This window comes from Labrus mixtus, chromosome 3, assembly GCF_963584025.1.
Source record: "Labrus mixtus chromosome 3, fLabMix1.1, whole genome shotgun sequence".
NCBI classification, from domain to species: Eukaryota; Metazoa; Chordata; class Actinopteri; order Labriformes; family Labridae; genus Labrus; species Labrus mixtus.
Window position 1 is genome coordinate 27,091,784 of NC_083614.1, and position 15,253 is coordinate 27,107,036.

The following is a 15,253-nucleotide window of genomic DNA, read 5'->3' on the forward strand; positions in this document are numbered from 1 at the left end:
GGTCAGACGAGCAGTGTCAGCAACGTCAGACTGAAATGAATTGCCGAATCATCTCATCAAAACTACTGAGGCTCAGATTTCCCTGGAGCTTAGACTTTCAACAATCTACATTTTCCTCTAACTTTTTCTGTAAATGAACAAAAAACAATATAAAAAAAATAATTTTTTATATTTGTGTGTTGCTGCTGTTTATACCCACCTCCAGCTGTTGTGCACTCTCCACATGCTTCCTGCTGCTTTGTCTGAGAGTCGTGATTGTTGAAACCCACACACACGTGCAAACACACCTACACACGCGTGTGCACACACACACACATACACACACACACAGAGTCTTATGGCTGAGTTAACTTGACAGATTGTCATCAGAATACTGTAATGGGACTCAAACCCCCCCCCCCCCCCCCCCCTTCCCAATACCGTGACACCAACACACACACGGCAAAGGAGTGTGTCACTGCGGGGGAGATGATTGACAGAGCTTGAGATGATGATGGAGACTAATGTGAGCTCTGGACAACAGTCTGAACAGCATGTCTTCTGATAAAACGCAGCGACCAAGGTTTTTCTTTTTTCTGTCTAAGTGCATGAGTGTTATTCTCTCTGGGTTTGCCTGTTAGTACTATTCTTAAATGAATCCACAATGTAACTGTAAAGTGACACAGAAATTCATTACACAGTTAAAGGTTTCATTCAAAGCAGTCCTTCACAGCAAATACCTTGCTGTAAAAATCATCCATCAACTATTAGAATAGTAAAGGAGCAGTAATTATTAGTCTAGACTTTTGTATGAGCATATCTTTGAAAATCACAAAGTGAGCATTATTTATCATCTCTGCTCAACTTTTCCCATTTAACAGAAATTAACTTCTCGTCTGGTGTAGAAAAACCCGAGCTCACAAGACGCAATGACTCAAAACTAATGTGAATTTCTAAGCTGTACAAAAAAAAGAGAGCTTGATTGTCCTCTTTCTGAAGGAAGACCGATTCACAGCACATCACCTGTGACTTTCTTTTATTTCATTGTGATATTTATTCCCAACAGACCTTGGAAAGTTTGAGTTTTTAATAGTGTAGAACTGCGGACTTAATATTACTTTTGTTATTATGTAATAGCTCAAGTGATTTTTTATTTTATTTTCACCTTTCATGTTGTCAATCTGTGAAACATATCGAGTAGATTTGCATGATTTGCAATACAAAAAACTCCTTATTTATTTTATTTACAGTATCTTACTGTATACTGGTGTCAGTAAAAACCCCTCACTTCAGCCTCAGCCTAAAACGATTTGTTTCAGCCGCCGTCTCTTTAAGAACCCTCTCCCCATGTGCCCACTTTATTCTGATTGGCCAGCCTTCCGGGGGCAGAACACTGTAGGGCTGCCAGTGGAGGGCTGCTCTCCAGTGTTGGGAGAAGAGAGCCTATGAGGTTTAAAGGGTGAATGTGGAGGCTTGAAGCTATCTCTTGAAAGTCTTGGTTTCATATCAGTTACTATCTGGTGATTTGCAGAACAAACTGTTTAGCGCCCTCTGCAGACTTACCCTGGGATTACTACAACAAATCAAAGCTGAAACGTTGCCCTCGTTTAGAATGTGCATCCTGCACTGTAACACACAATTTAGTAGTCCCAACAATAATATGATTTATTTTTCCTGTGTACTTAGTATTTTAAGGGTTTTGTATATTCTGTCTAAGATTAATCCTCCTGTGACATACGTTTTGGGTTGTGTTGATTTTTAAAAAGCCCCCGTGGACCTCGCTACGTGAAGTTCGACATATTCAAAATATCAACAAAGAGCAGAGAAGAAAAAAAACTGGCAAACGGAAAACATAATAAAGCAGTTTAATTACATGCATGGAGAGGAAAGATCGCACACAGTATACAGTCTACGGTTAACGCCAGGAATACAAAGGAGAAATCCTCCCTGCATATTATCCCATATGCTCTTTTGTAAAGCTTCTCGAGATAACACTTGTTATGAATTGGCGCTTTACAAATAATGATTGATTGGTTGTGTGCCGATCGCAAGATCTAAATGTCATCAGACCCTCCCACACCTTCATTGAGAATTTTCTAGAATATTTCCTGCTGCATTCGCTCACACTGATTCACACATTTACTAAGGGACATGCAGGAAAATTCAAGCAAAGGTCGCAATAAAAAATGTGGCTGTTTGCAATAAGGTTGAATGCATCTCGCCCCAAAAAAACACTGTTAGTTTTCAGGACTTTTGTGCATGTATGAAAGCACCAATATAAAAAACAATTAAGGAATAATAAATATAATCTCTGATGGTCTCGTTTGTTTTTGTAAGTCATATAGAGGTCTACTTCATAACCAGCTAAAAGCAGCATTACATTTAGAGTGGACAATAAACCTATTTTCATTAACTCTATAAATAGTCTGTCAAATGGATTCATATTTCAGCATCCTGAGTTTCTTGAGTCTCAGGGCATGCATCAGGGAATCAAACGTATAAGCTGAATTCTGTTCAGTTGGTATTGGTGTTATCCTGTTCTACATAAAGTAATAAATTCCAATATTTCTCTCTGACTTGCCAGTGAATGTGGATAGATCTGGAGCGATGCGATGTTTTACCCAATCAGAGCTTTTGGAGCTGTGTGGCTCAAACAGCAGTGAGGCTGTCCATGAGTCTGAGGCTCAGTGGCTCGGGCCCTCTGGCTCTTCTTGTCACATAATGAAGTATCTTTGATTTAATCATATTGATCACATACTATTTTGTCCCTTTAGGCACACCATAGTTAAGCCACCACACAGACAGAGGCGTCCCCTTGTAGTCAGAGTGACGGAAAAATAACGACATCTCCACACCTTGGAATGACTAATTTCACTTGAAATAAAGATGGCTAGACAGCTCAGTTGATGAGTCAAAAGTAATATCCACCCCGTGGCGTCAAAACATTTTTCTTTTTACGGACCTCTTTAAGATTTTCATTTACTTTTAATTCTGTAAAAAGTTAATTTATTTCGTGGTTAACCTTCTGTCTCCCACAAGTTCCTTGTTCTTTCAAAATAAAAGCAGGTTTGTATCCAAACAGGAAGTAAAGAACCCATTGTTCAAGACAGTATAAAGATACAAAATAAAAGCATAAAAAAAAAGCTTTTCTGAAATGGAACCCAATGGAATAATGGAATTTCAAACATCTGATTAAAACTGTGATTAATCCAATTAACTATTGCATTTCAGAGATTAATCAAGATAAAGTTCCCTTTTTAAATACAACCCAAGCCTGAATGTTTTCTATTTACTAACATGTTGAACACAATTGAGAAAAGCAGAAGATCTTCATATTTATGAAGCTGCAGCTGGAGAATGTTTGCCATCTTTCTTTGATAAATGATCTCCATGATCAATTAACTTCCCGTCAATTCACGAGTGATTAATGTAAGAATCAATCCAACACAAAGGGATCGTGTTGAAATGATCCATCTGTGTAATGAAATCTCTTCAAACACTGGAGAATACAAGCATCTGTGTCTGTCTGCCACACGGAGCTGTTAAAGTTTGAAGTATTGTCGGCTTTATGGTCGCCTCCCTCGCTGTCTTTCTGCTGGTTGTGGGTATTTGTTTGTATCCTTATGTCTGTGTTTGCGCTCTCCTTCAGGTGTTCGGGGGGCGTTGAGGTGATGCAGGTCCCCCGGTCATCCCAGTGGAGGAGCCAGCTAATAAAGAGTGGCTTTCACTGCTGAACACCCCCACCTTCACCATCGCCACCCCTCACCCCCTCCTCGCGCCCTCCATCTCTGATGGCTCTATGGGGCGTCATCAGCCTCAGCCTTCACTGCTGGGTGTGTTTACGGTCTGTGGTTACGGCAGCTGCAGCGGCAACAACCAGCCTCCCCAATGACAAGGCCGGGGGCCCCTTGGACTGGCTCCTGTCGGATAAAGGGCCGTTCCACCACTCCCCAGAGTACATCGACTTTGTGGAGAAGAACCGGCAAGGCTTCTCCACCAGATACAAGATATACAGGTTAGTACTGTAAGGACTGCAGGAAGGGGAGACGCAGTTATTTTACTTCTCACATGAATGACACATCTCCCACAAGCCACATCAAACAGTCTGCAGGGTTGTTTTCTGAAATGTTTGCTGCATCCAAATAAAGACCACATAGAGGGGCGGTGGTTAGTGCGCACGTCCCTTGTATGGGGCTATAGTTCTCCAAGCGGGCGACCCAGGTTCAAATCAGACCTGTGGCTCCTTTTCCGCATATCATTCCCCAATCTCTCTCTCCTTTATTTCTGACTCTATCCACTGTCCACAAAAAATAAATCTCGTCTTGTTCATGACAAAGGTTTCTGTGGTCATTTAACAGAGTATTATTACAATACAATTGTTTTATTGTGTTGAACAAACACAAAAAAAAATGTCCCAACATTTTTTACATTTGAACATTTCAGTGTTTTTTCAAATCATTTCGAAAATCCTGAACAAAGTAGGATGCCTGGTCACCAAACTCTGACTGTTAGCAAGAATACTAACCAGACATGTTCAGAGAGAGTAATACTAGTGTATCAGAAAAGAGTTTTAGCAAGCATAAATTATGAATACAATCACAGCTGCCCAAACTCTGGGGACTATAATTACTGGTATTTTAATTATAAGCATGATTGAAATTATTATTTTGTATGAAATAATAACTTGGAGTGGTCAGCACTTGAAGGAGTCAAACTTACATTTAATGCAGTAATTGAGCTTTCTATTACTGTAAAGCTCTTAATCTGTTACATGTTTAAGACAAGCCCTAACCCTCAGCTGACAAACATCCATACATTCTGTTTTACCTTAACAATTATAAAACTATTAACTCTGATTTACCGTTATAAAGAGTAAATAAAATACATTTATAGGCTTCCATTGCACCCACACATGTTTTCTTTATGTGTCTTGTATTTGTACATTGTGTGTGAAATAAAATGTAAAAAAAATGTCCTCAAGATCCCAACTTATTTATCTCATTATCTCGGGATGACAGTGCTGGTTTTTGGAGTGATAACCAGTGTATTTGTAGAGATCTCAAGAAAATGGCTGACATGAAGTTGTTATCATTAGAAAACCAGCGTTGGTTGTAATCCAGAGATAACAAGTTAATCATTCAAAATCTTGAGGAAACAATTGAAATTCCCCATGATCAAAGGAAAATGAAGTCAAATCAAATGTACTGATGCATGTGCACTTAAAGGGCTTCTGTTCAAACAAGTTAAATATGCCTTTTTATTAACAGGACAGTGGATAGAGTAGACCTAACAGAGAGGCCAACCGTTGACCCAGATAAACTTAGCTTTTAATACCATTAACCAATTACAGTGTAAAAGTTGATTTGTAGGAAATGATTCTGTATAGAGATTTTGCAATTTGAATCTTGTGTCATAAGCATCATTCATGGATGTTAACTACTGCCTGTTTCCATCATTGCCAGGTATTTCTGGTTAACCTAATACCACTCAGTTGTTTCTCATTCAAAGATGTGCATTAAAAACACCGGCCTGAACTTTGAACGTATCCTTACCTGACCCTTGTTACATTATGCTCTGAGTCTTAAGAAATGCACCGTAGTCTGCAAATCAGTTGAAGCTGAATTAAATGATCGGAATGAGATAAGAAGGGAATGAACTCACATCTGCTTGGATTGAATTATCTTGCAAATGTACATCTGATGTAATTTAGGACAAGGTCATTCCAAGGGCATTTCAACACGTATGGGATGAAGGGATTTGATCCTTGTCAGTGTGACAGCTTCAACTGCAAAGGATTTTTTTTTTCCCGTGCCATTTGTTTTACCCTGCTTCCATTTTTTTATTGTGACATCAAAATGCTGTGAGGGAGAAAATGAAACATCACATTTGTGCACACACACTGGCCAATATGCTCTCTGAAAAGCCTGTTCATGGTTATTTAGTAGGCAGGCTGGATTATTTGCCCTGTGCTGTCATGCTGAAAAGGTTCCTCGCTGCCAATGTTCACAAGATTTCTGGCACTTTCCTCGACAGAATCATGATGCATTTCATGCGGACATGTTGCTATCAGCAGGCTGTACGTCACGTTCTTCTGCCTTTCTAAAGCCCTCAGGGGAGTCTACCGATCAGGTGGTCAGCTGAATTATGGTGATTAGCGCTGGAAAAAAATGATGATTTGTGGTGACAGCAACACAGTCTGAGGTATCGGCATGAGAACGAATTAGCGGAGATTGTGTCATGAATCATATCCTTCGTCATTAAGGGGGCGGATGTTGTCTGGGCTTCAGGAAATAGATGGACAGGGTTCCTGACATCTATGGATCGCTGCAAGGATGCTTTATGGCGTCTGCGAGCGTCTGCTGCATTAGAGCTTTTTTAATATTTCCTTCTCTGGCAAAAAGGCAGCGATCCGTCGGAGCCGAGCTGCACGGGCAGCAAGATTAATAGTCTTATCATGTGGCCAAGTGATTAGTGAGCTCTTAGTACTTATTACTCTGCATTATCACAGAATCCCCTGAGAGGGTTCTGTCAGCTGCAAGGTTGTGTTTGAGGCTCTCTAGATTACCACAATGCGGCGTTGATTAATTGTGATGATATTAAAAGGAAAAACTAACCTAAAAAGTAAATAGCTTGTAAATCTTCCCCAAATTGAAATTCTCTTGGACTCGGTCCCAAATCCAGTCCAGAAAGGACTCTTGACAAAGACAGGAGGGAAGCAGCTGTGTGAGGACGCTTGTGTTTATATGTTTTGGCAAAGAACAGCTCTCGTTCAGTGCCGTGGTGTTGTTCGGGGGGTGAGATGCGATGATGTTTTTTGGGTGCACACACCTGGAGCTGGCTCATGAAAAATGCATTTGGGCTGTTTTATTAAAGAAACTAGGCCCACTGCCATATTGTCTCGAGAGGACCATGTCACGCAAAGTTAGAAAAAACTCAAAAACTCTTGCGTAATGTTTCATTTCATAGCTATGCTCAAACAGTTTCTCCACTCATCACCACGGGACAAATCAAGGCTGATGTTTCCCTTTTGGGCTGTTTCATTTGAATAAGCAGATGAGTGATTTGAGCTGCTGAAAAAAAAAGTTTTGCCATAGATAGGATACCACATAAGTTTAGAAACTGATATTTATACATATTTAAAATGGTGAAAATGAATATGCTCTCTGACATCTCAATGCATCAGTGAATAGTCTGCTTTTAAGTCTAATTTTGAGTTGGTTTGAAAAAAACAAGGTTTTTGCTAAAGTTTGCCTTTTGGATTCATTGATTTTAATGAGAAACATCCGATCAAAGAATCAGTAAACATGATTCAAACTCAGAACCAACAGCTTTCTATATTTGATGCTGTGGGGACATCCAAAATGTGTGTTTACTGAGAATTGAGGTTTGATTACCAGTTTGGAGAGAAGTTAGAGGATGGGGAAAAATAAAATGTAACTCCTTTGATTTACTTTGTGATTGATGCACTTTTCCATTCTGCAATTAGGTTCATTACAAGTGATGCTTACAGTCATCAATGCATCCTGTAAAAAAAAAAATGTAATGGTTTTGGTTGGTTATAGACAGGGACTTTTGAAAATCAGGACATACTAAGTGTTTTATTCTTGCGGGCACTCGGGACACAGAGCTTGAAAACGGGACGGGGAAGTAATTGCAAAGTTTCACGTCCATAAGTTATTTACTCCAGGTATATTATTGCCTTGAACTGTAAGAGCAAGGTCAGATTTATGTATCTATGTATCCAGATACATAAACTTTCTAGATTCAGGCACTTTCTCCAGGCGAAACCTCAACAGAAAAGTTTCTTTTAAAAGAAGAGTATATCAGTTGATAGATTAACTTTGCAGGAAAGCATCACTGTGCATCAATATAATGTCTTAAAACAATAGGACTCAAATACAAAAATGACAATTAGTTTATTCTGGCAACCACACCATGCAGGAGCCGCCCACCCGTAGAGTTAACTTGATCAAAAGAAAGCAGCTCATGTTCAATCATGTTGGATATAAGAGCCACTTCAAGCAGAGTGAACAACAGCAGATTTCCGAAACCCCAGGGGAGTCTGCAGGTGCTCTGAAGAGGGTTGAGGTTAGTGTTTTAGATCAAACTCCCTCAGCACTGCTTCTCAACATCCCGCTGCTACACTCTCACTGATGTTCATTGTCTGCTCTCTTCTACCGCAATTCCCTCGGAGATTTTGGCAACTTGAAGTTGCTCCTGGTGGTAAACAGGCTGTTGAAGGAACTCCTAAATAAATCGTAGTTCTTCCCACCTTCAGGCACATTTCCTCAGCCGCTGTTTAAAATAGCAGGAAGTGTATTGGTCTCTTCACTTCCTTGTTTTTGAAGTCTAATGAGACACAAAATTAGACAGTCTTCCTTGAATTGGCTCGATTAATTACTCACTTTTTCTTTTTTTTAAACTAAACTTCTCAATTTTATTATATTGGTTTACGCCTCAGGCCTCAGAGGTTTTTGCAATTTCTCTCTAGTTGAGCTGTTTCACTGAACTATTCATTCACTAAAGATTATAAATGTGTAACAGCAGTTGTTAATGGAGGGAAACATCATTGAACAACAGCGGCTCTACTTCCTGAGAACTCTCATGATGGTCAATCTTACACAACAGCTGCGGATGAATTTCTACCAATGCTCCATTGAGAGCACACCGGATCCTGGTGCAGTACGGCAGCAGCTCTGTTGCTGACAGGAAGGCCCTACAGAGGGGTTATCAATGCAACACAGACGATCACAAACACACACATCTGCCTGCCCCGGATGACATCTACACCTCCCGTTGCCCATACGCAAGACATCCTGCATCCTCAAGGACACACCTCACTCTTGCCCACTGCCTGTTTGACCCCCTGCACTACAGATCAATCAAAGCACGCCTCGATAGACTCAAGAACAGCTTCCACCCTGAAGCCGTCACCATGCTGAGCACTGCTCGAATGTCAAGATAGACGATTGCAGTGCAAACCTTTTAATCTAAAGAAGTGCAATACTGTGAGAATTACTGTCACAAGTGCAGTAATGCTGTTCTTAACTGCTACCTCAAGAATACATTTGTTCTGTGAATACCTGTTCTTTTGTGAGTGTAGGCATGATGCGTGTGTGTGTGTGTGTGTTTGGGGTAGTATGTGTGTGTGTGTGTGTCGGAGGTAGTGTGTGTATGTATGTCTCTATGGGATTTACTATTTTACATTTTCAGATCATATTTTACCTATTTAACACTTTACTGTTTTTTTTATATTTATTTTTGGGCTTTTTGTGCCTTGGTTGGAGAGATAGGACAGTGGACAGAGTTGAAAATCAAGGAGAGAGAGAGAGTGAGGACGGACATGCGGGAAAGGAGCCACAGGTCGGATTCGAACCCAGCTTGCCCGCCTGTAGGACCGTAGCCTCCGTACGCACCAACCACTTTGCCACCAGCTCCACTCAGACGGTGCAACATCATTTAGTTTATACACCTGTACAATGACAATAAACTTTCATTTATTTTCTAGTTTCCCCTTTTATTCCCCTTAAAAAACATTGATAGCAGACAGTGTCATTTTGTCGGCTGGTCTGTCCAGTTGAATCATCTGACTTCCTTCTGTAGCATTACTTTATACTGTGTAGTTTTGTGCTTGAGATCTATAGTTAAAGGAAAACAATTCAGACATTAATGCTCCCCCAAAAGATGTGCAGACATCACTTGAATGAAAAAATAATGTTCATTGCTGTTTGAGAGTCATCTTCCTTATTGTAGAAAAGAGGACAGAGGAGATTGGAAGTGACTGTGTTATTGTCTTGTCTGGTCTTCTTCATTGGTAACCTGGATCTCTGTTAAATCCTAATAAATGCTCCGGTACGGGAGAAGATGGATTACTAGAAGCAGCGCTTTGAGTTACAGCGTTCACGCCACCTTAGCAATGATTGAGTCAGAATTCCACATTGAGTTATCCCCTCTCCTCTGTTTGTCTCCTCTTACTGATTACATTTGAAATACATCATAGAGGGTCTGTGTTTTTGTGGCTGTCAGTGAGCGTGTTCTGGCGATTCACTGGAGAGCAAACGGTTGCTTCCAACGCAAACACAATGTGGGCCTTCCTGCTCAGCCACCTGTCCACAGGAAACAGTGCCAAGGGAAGGCTGCCATGTTCACCAGGGTGAAGGCAGGAGTGGTGACATGTATTTGGCGGTGTTCTCAACATATTGCATTTGAATAATACATTTCATTATTTTTCATGGAATAAGATTGCTTTATAAATATTATTTAACTGTGAAAAATCCCCTATGCCCAAATAAATGCTTCATGCCAGAAAATAGGCACAGGTTTTTTTTTTGTAAATGTTAGGGATGCTCCAATCTAATTAAAAATAGACACAAAGAGCATATGTTCAGAATTTTAAATGTCACATATTTTGAAAAATACACTTTCCATGTTTTTCACTAATATGTGTCTCTAGTCTGTCTACTAACCCCCCAGTTATTAGAAAAGTCCATCCTCTCCATCTTTTGCCTGATCCACTTTTCAGAAAATGTGTGCTCAAACAGGCCGTTTGGAGATTTTCCCTTCATGACATCACAAAGGGCAGTAACCCCTCCCCCAGGTGGGTGACATTCCCACAGCTAGGTGTTTGTTCTGCCCTCTGAGTCTGCCTTCTCAACGTAAACAATAGGACATGGAGCGAGAAAGCCCGAGCCACCCCAAGCCCTTCCAGAGAGGGGGCGTGGTCAGACACTGCTCATTTACATTTAAAGCTACAGACACAGAAACAGCCTGTTCTGAGCAGGGCTGAAATAGAGGGGTTTATAGACATGATCAAATACAGGATCAGAGAAACTTCACAGACATGTTTTGGGGAGCTCTGAGAATCATTTAAACTTGTTGAAAAGGAGGATAATAAGTGACCTTTTAATAAGCATTATCAGATCAATATTCAGCTAAACTTAAATGATCAAAAGTGAAAATAAGTTAGTTAAGCCAATTATTATTCAAGATCCCATATTATACTCATTCACCTTTCATGTAGTCAGTCTGTGACACCTATAGAGTAGCTTTGCATGAATTGCTGCTCAAAAAGCCCTCTCTTTAGCCGTTGTCTCTTGTAGGCGTACCTGCTTTCTTCTGATTGGCCAGATCTCTGGAAGCCTTCCAGTGGGCAGACGCTGCAGGGATGTGAAAAGCGAGCCTATGAAGTTTAAACGGCCTACATAGAGGATTGAAGCTGTTTAGTGAAATTCTTGGTTTTAAATCAGGGAACCATGGCGTGATTTGAAGAACAAACCGCTTAGCGCCCTCTGCAGTCTCGTCCTGGGATTACTCCCAGAGTAAATTTCAAAATGGGGATCAGCATGAAAGTCAACTTAAAAGGAAATAATGAGGTTTAGTGGTGCATTAACGCAAAAGTAGCAATTGAATGTTTTTACTCTTTAAGGCATAGCACACTGTAAACACTTAAAATTCAGTTAGATAAAACACTCTGTAAGGACTGTGGGGGCCAATCTTAAGGTTTGGACTACCGCCAAAGAGTCACAGGATAAATCAGGAGGTTGTGAGATGATTAATGGGGAAGGAGAGAAGAGGAGTTCTGCTCCCCATGTTTTTTATTCATATTCTTGACTTTACTTTTTATTTGAAGTATTATAATTTGACCTCTCTGCATCCTGCAAACATTTAATTTGTGTCCATTAGAGGAGGTGAGATCATTCTCACAACTCAGAAATGATCTCAGCTATAGACACCACTTTTTATAGCAAAAATAGGATTTTAGCCACGTGTTTTAATCTGTGACAATAATGCTGAATTTATGCTGTAAAAACTGATTTTTTTGGTTGTGGTGTGTTTGTGACTTGCCCGATGCCTTTAGCTGAAAATTGTCAAACTGCAGGATTTTGCACTTCCGCATCGCTTTCATTTTTCAACACTGGAGGTTGCTGCTTTGTCAGAAGCTACAAAGTTTGTGAACAGCTGATTCAATCTTTTTAAAAATGTAAGGCAACTTGGTGGTGAGGATTTTTCCTAATATGGTCCTGATTAAATTCAAATCCAACACCATCTTTTAGCAAATACTGGACTTACACTAAACAACATTTCAAGGGATTCCAAAGTCAATGACAAATGTCCAAAGCTGGAAATAGTTTTTGGCGCTCTCATGATCTCTGGATTGTTTGTGTAAGGTGGTCATGAAACTCAATCCGAACTGTTTAAAAGTAGTCTTAGCATTAAGTTGAAGGGACATGCGGATCATCTGGAATTTTGAAAAGAAGGAGAAACTGGTGGAGTCGTAAAGAGAGCAAGAATGCCTGTTTAAGTGTCCTCCCCCATTCAGTTGATTCAGTCTCTATTCTTACATATTTTAGATTTAATGTTCTATTTTCTTTCCAAATTAACTTTGAGTTAAAACCAATATGTTTGCCTCCAATGTGCATACAAAATAAATATTCAGGAACAACATGAGCATATTGCAATTCACTTAAGCATTGAGAATCCTTCCTCAAACTATCTACCAATGCAGTTGAGGAATTTTTGAGCCTCTTTGAATTCAGAGAGAGGAAACAGAAGCAACTTTAAAAAACTTTGCTTCATGATAGCATCCAGAGAGTTGAACTGATGTACCTTTAGCAAACAGGAGCAATGCAATTGATAATAATAATGACTGAGCTTGTTGTTGGGCGGATTGCAGCCCGTTAAAATCAACTCCGTGGTGAAACCCATTTTCATTTCCTCCTCTCCTCGCAGGACGAACTATTTGGCCTATAGGGGTTTAAGATAAGGCCAGGCTAGCTTATCACAGTCAACGATAACTGAGGAAACGAACGACGGCGGGGATTTGCGAATACTCTTTCTGTACCTGTTCTCCCTCTCCCTCCCTCGCTCGCTCTCCCTCCCTGTGCATTCCTCTTTTTCCACAGAACGTGCTGCGGCTTTGAACTAGTGCTTTCACGCTGCAAAGTGGAACTCGAGAGACACAGTGTCCCATTTGAAGAGGTCATTTATTTGTATGGCATGAAATGAGGTGAAGATTAATAGCTACACTCGATGTATCTGAGCCAGAGATTAGTCAAAGCCTTTGTCTGAAAACTACGGTGTCAGCAAAAAGGTCAGCGGGTACAACATATCCATTTAACATCATTATGTTTATTTTACACACTCTGGGTAGAGTTTCTGCTTAACACTGTGTGAAAGAGTGTCTTGTTTTGCGATAATGTAGCAAAAATTGAAATCGATAACGCGCTCCAAATCTCTGCCACAAACTCGTTCTAACTTTGTGTGCATCACTTTGAATTGGAGATAGATTTACGCTCTGTATCATTCAAACATCTGGGTGTTCGAGCTTTCCTCATTACTCCTGGTTTAATGTGATATATACCCTTTCAAAAGGCCACACTCCCTCCATCCATCATCTGCCGCCAAGGTTGCTCAACCCTGTTCTGATTACAGCAGTCAGGGCTTTTTTAGTGTGGAGAGAGAGAAGTGCAACATTTGACAGATAGTACACGCAGCTGACATGTTTTACAGATTTTGTTTCTTTCTGTCACACACAAAATACACAAAAAATAATTCTTCTTCAAGTAGCGGTTGTGTACTCTGTCCTGCATTGTGTGATGAACCAGGCATTCAGACATTCACTTTGGGCTCCACCTAGGGTGACTATATGTCCCACTTGTGTGATGGTTGTGCACATAATTAAATTGTTTTCTGTTCACCAGTATGTTCTTCTCTTTCGTTGATATCGTTAATATGTCAAACTACACCATAGCGTCAGGCGTGGCATGCTTTGTCCACCATTCATGCAGTGTTATTTTACTTAATGTCCTGCCTCCTGAGACCCCCTCATGACCTAAAAGGAAAGTCTCCCACTGTGAGGTGAAAGTGCCGACCGAGCAGCAACCTCCTGTGTTGAAAAATGAAGCCGGCGCGCAAGTGCAAAAACCTGCAGTTCTTCAAGTGTCCACTTGAGGCTGGCTGCAGAATCAACAGACTTCACATACACACCCATTCAAAAAAGCCAGTATTTACAGCAGCAAATTAACATGTTTACAGCACGTTCAAAGAATGGATGAGGTCTGATTAGCTCATGTTTTGATCGAATTTGAATTTTTTGATACCTCGTCCCTTTGGAAGGATAATGGTTATTCCTGGTTTGTAGCTGACCTGATTGACAGACAGGCACGGTGTAACAGTTCGTCAAGAGGCTTTAAAACCCACCTCAGCTCCAGCTCTTAGCTTGTCGTTAGGTCGACTGAATGTAAGACTGAGACAACATTTCCAGCATTGCAACAGCCATTGATGGGACTCCAAAGCCCCCTGCACTAACAGATGGTTGACATCACTTAGGCTTTGCCAATTCATATTTACAGTCTATGACGCAAACAGGCAACTCGGGAAGATTTTAAAGGCAGTCTGCTGGACATTTTCAGGAGTGCATGTGTGAAAACCCCTGCAAAGAATTACTAAAATCCGCTTGTGTTGGAAATTGGATAAACTGTACAACTCTTAGGCACATGATGAAAGCTACGAGTCAGAATAATAACATGGTGAGCTTTTATTGTGTAGCTCACCAGTGCTTATTATCTACGTGGTATAGGCTATATTTAGGAGCTCTCAAATTTTAGTAATATAATTCAAAGGAAAACAAAACAACAACCTATCGCGGGACAGGATAATGCATACCGACAACGATACATGAGATGCATTCCCTCATGTCTGCAGGGCACCAGTAGAGTCAAAGTCAAAGTCAAAGTCAAAGTCAAAGTCAAAGTCAACTTTATTGTCAATTTCAAAATATGCCAGACATACAGTGGAATCAAAATTTTGTTTGTCTCTGTCCCGCGGTGCAATACAACCAAAATAAGATAAAATAAGATAAGGTAAAATAGATAAAATAAAATGAGGTAAAAATAAGATAAATAATATTTACAGTAATAAATTCTAAATTGTGCAAAAGGTACAAAATGGTAAATAAAATAAAATAAAATTTAAAGAAAAAGTAAACTTGTGCAGAGGGCACCCATGTCAACACAAAACCACATCTCCAGTAGAAAAACAATTCTCATATATCACCAACAGTATTCACAATATTAAAGTAGTAAAATAAGAGAGAATGGTGGTAAATTATGGCACATATATTTATCACTGCCACATTCAGTCATTTTATAAGTTCTGGTTGTAATGGACGTAAATAAATGATACCTGTCATTGTTGCTGTTCCTTTCAATGAAGCACCAGGAAGTAGCCTTTCAAATCACTTTTGAAAATGCTCTTTGAAAAGACTGAAGCCTCT

The 15,253-nt window shown here is 40.1% G+C and overlaps 1 protein-coding gene across 1 annotated transcript in view; it reads left to right on the plus strand.

The window, feature by feature from the left end:
- Positions 1-15,253, plus strand: part of LOC132969366 (BMP/retinoic acid-inducible neural-specific protein 3-like) — a 64,933-nt gene that overhangs the window by 20,658 nt on the left and 29,022 nt on the right. The window contains exon 2 of the mRNA XM_061034328.1: positions 3,629-3,994. Coding sequence (XP_060890311.1) covers positions 3,771-3,994 — 224 coding nt within the window. The 5' untranslated portion in view covers positions 3,629-3,770. The remainder of the gene's footprint in view (positions 1-3,628; positions 3,995-15,253) is intronic.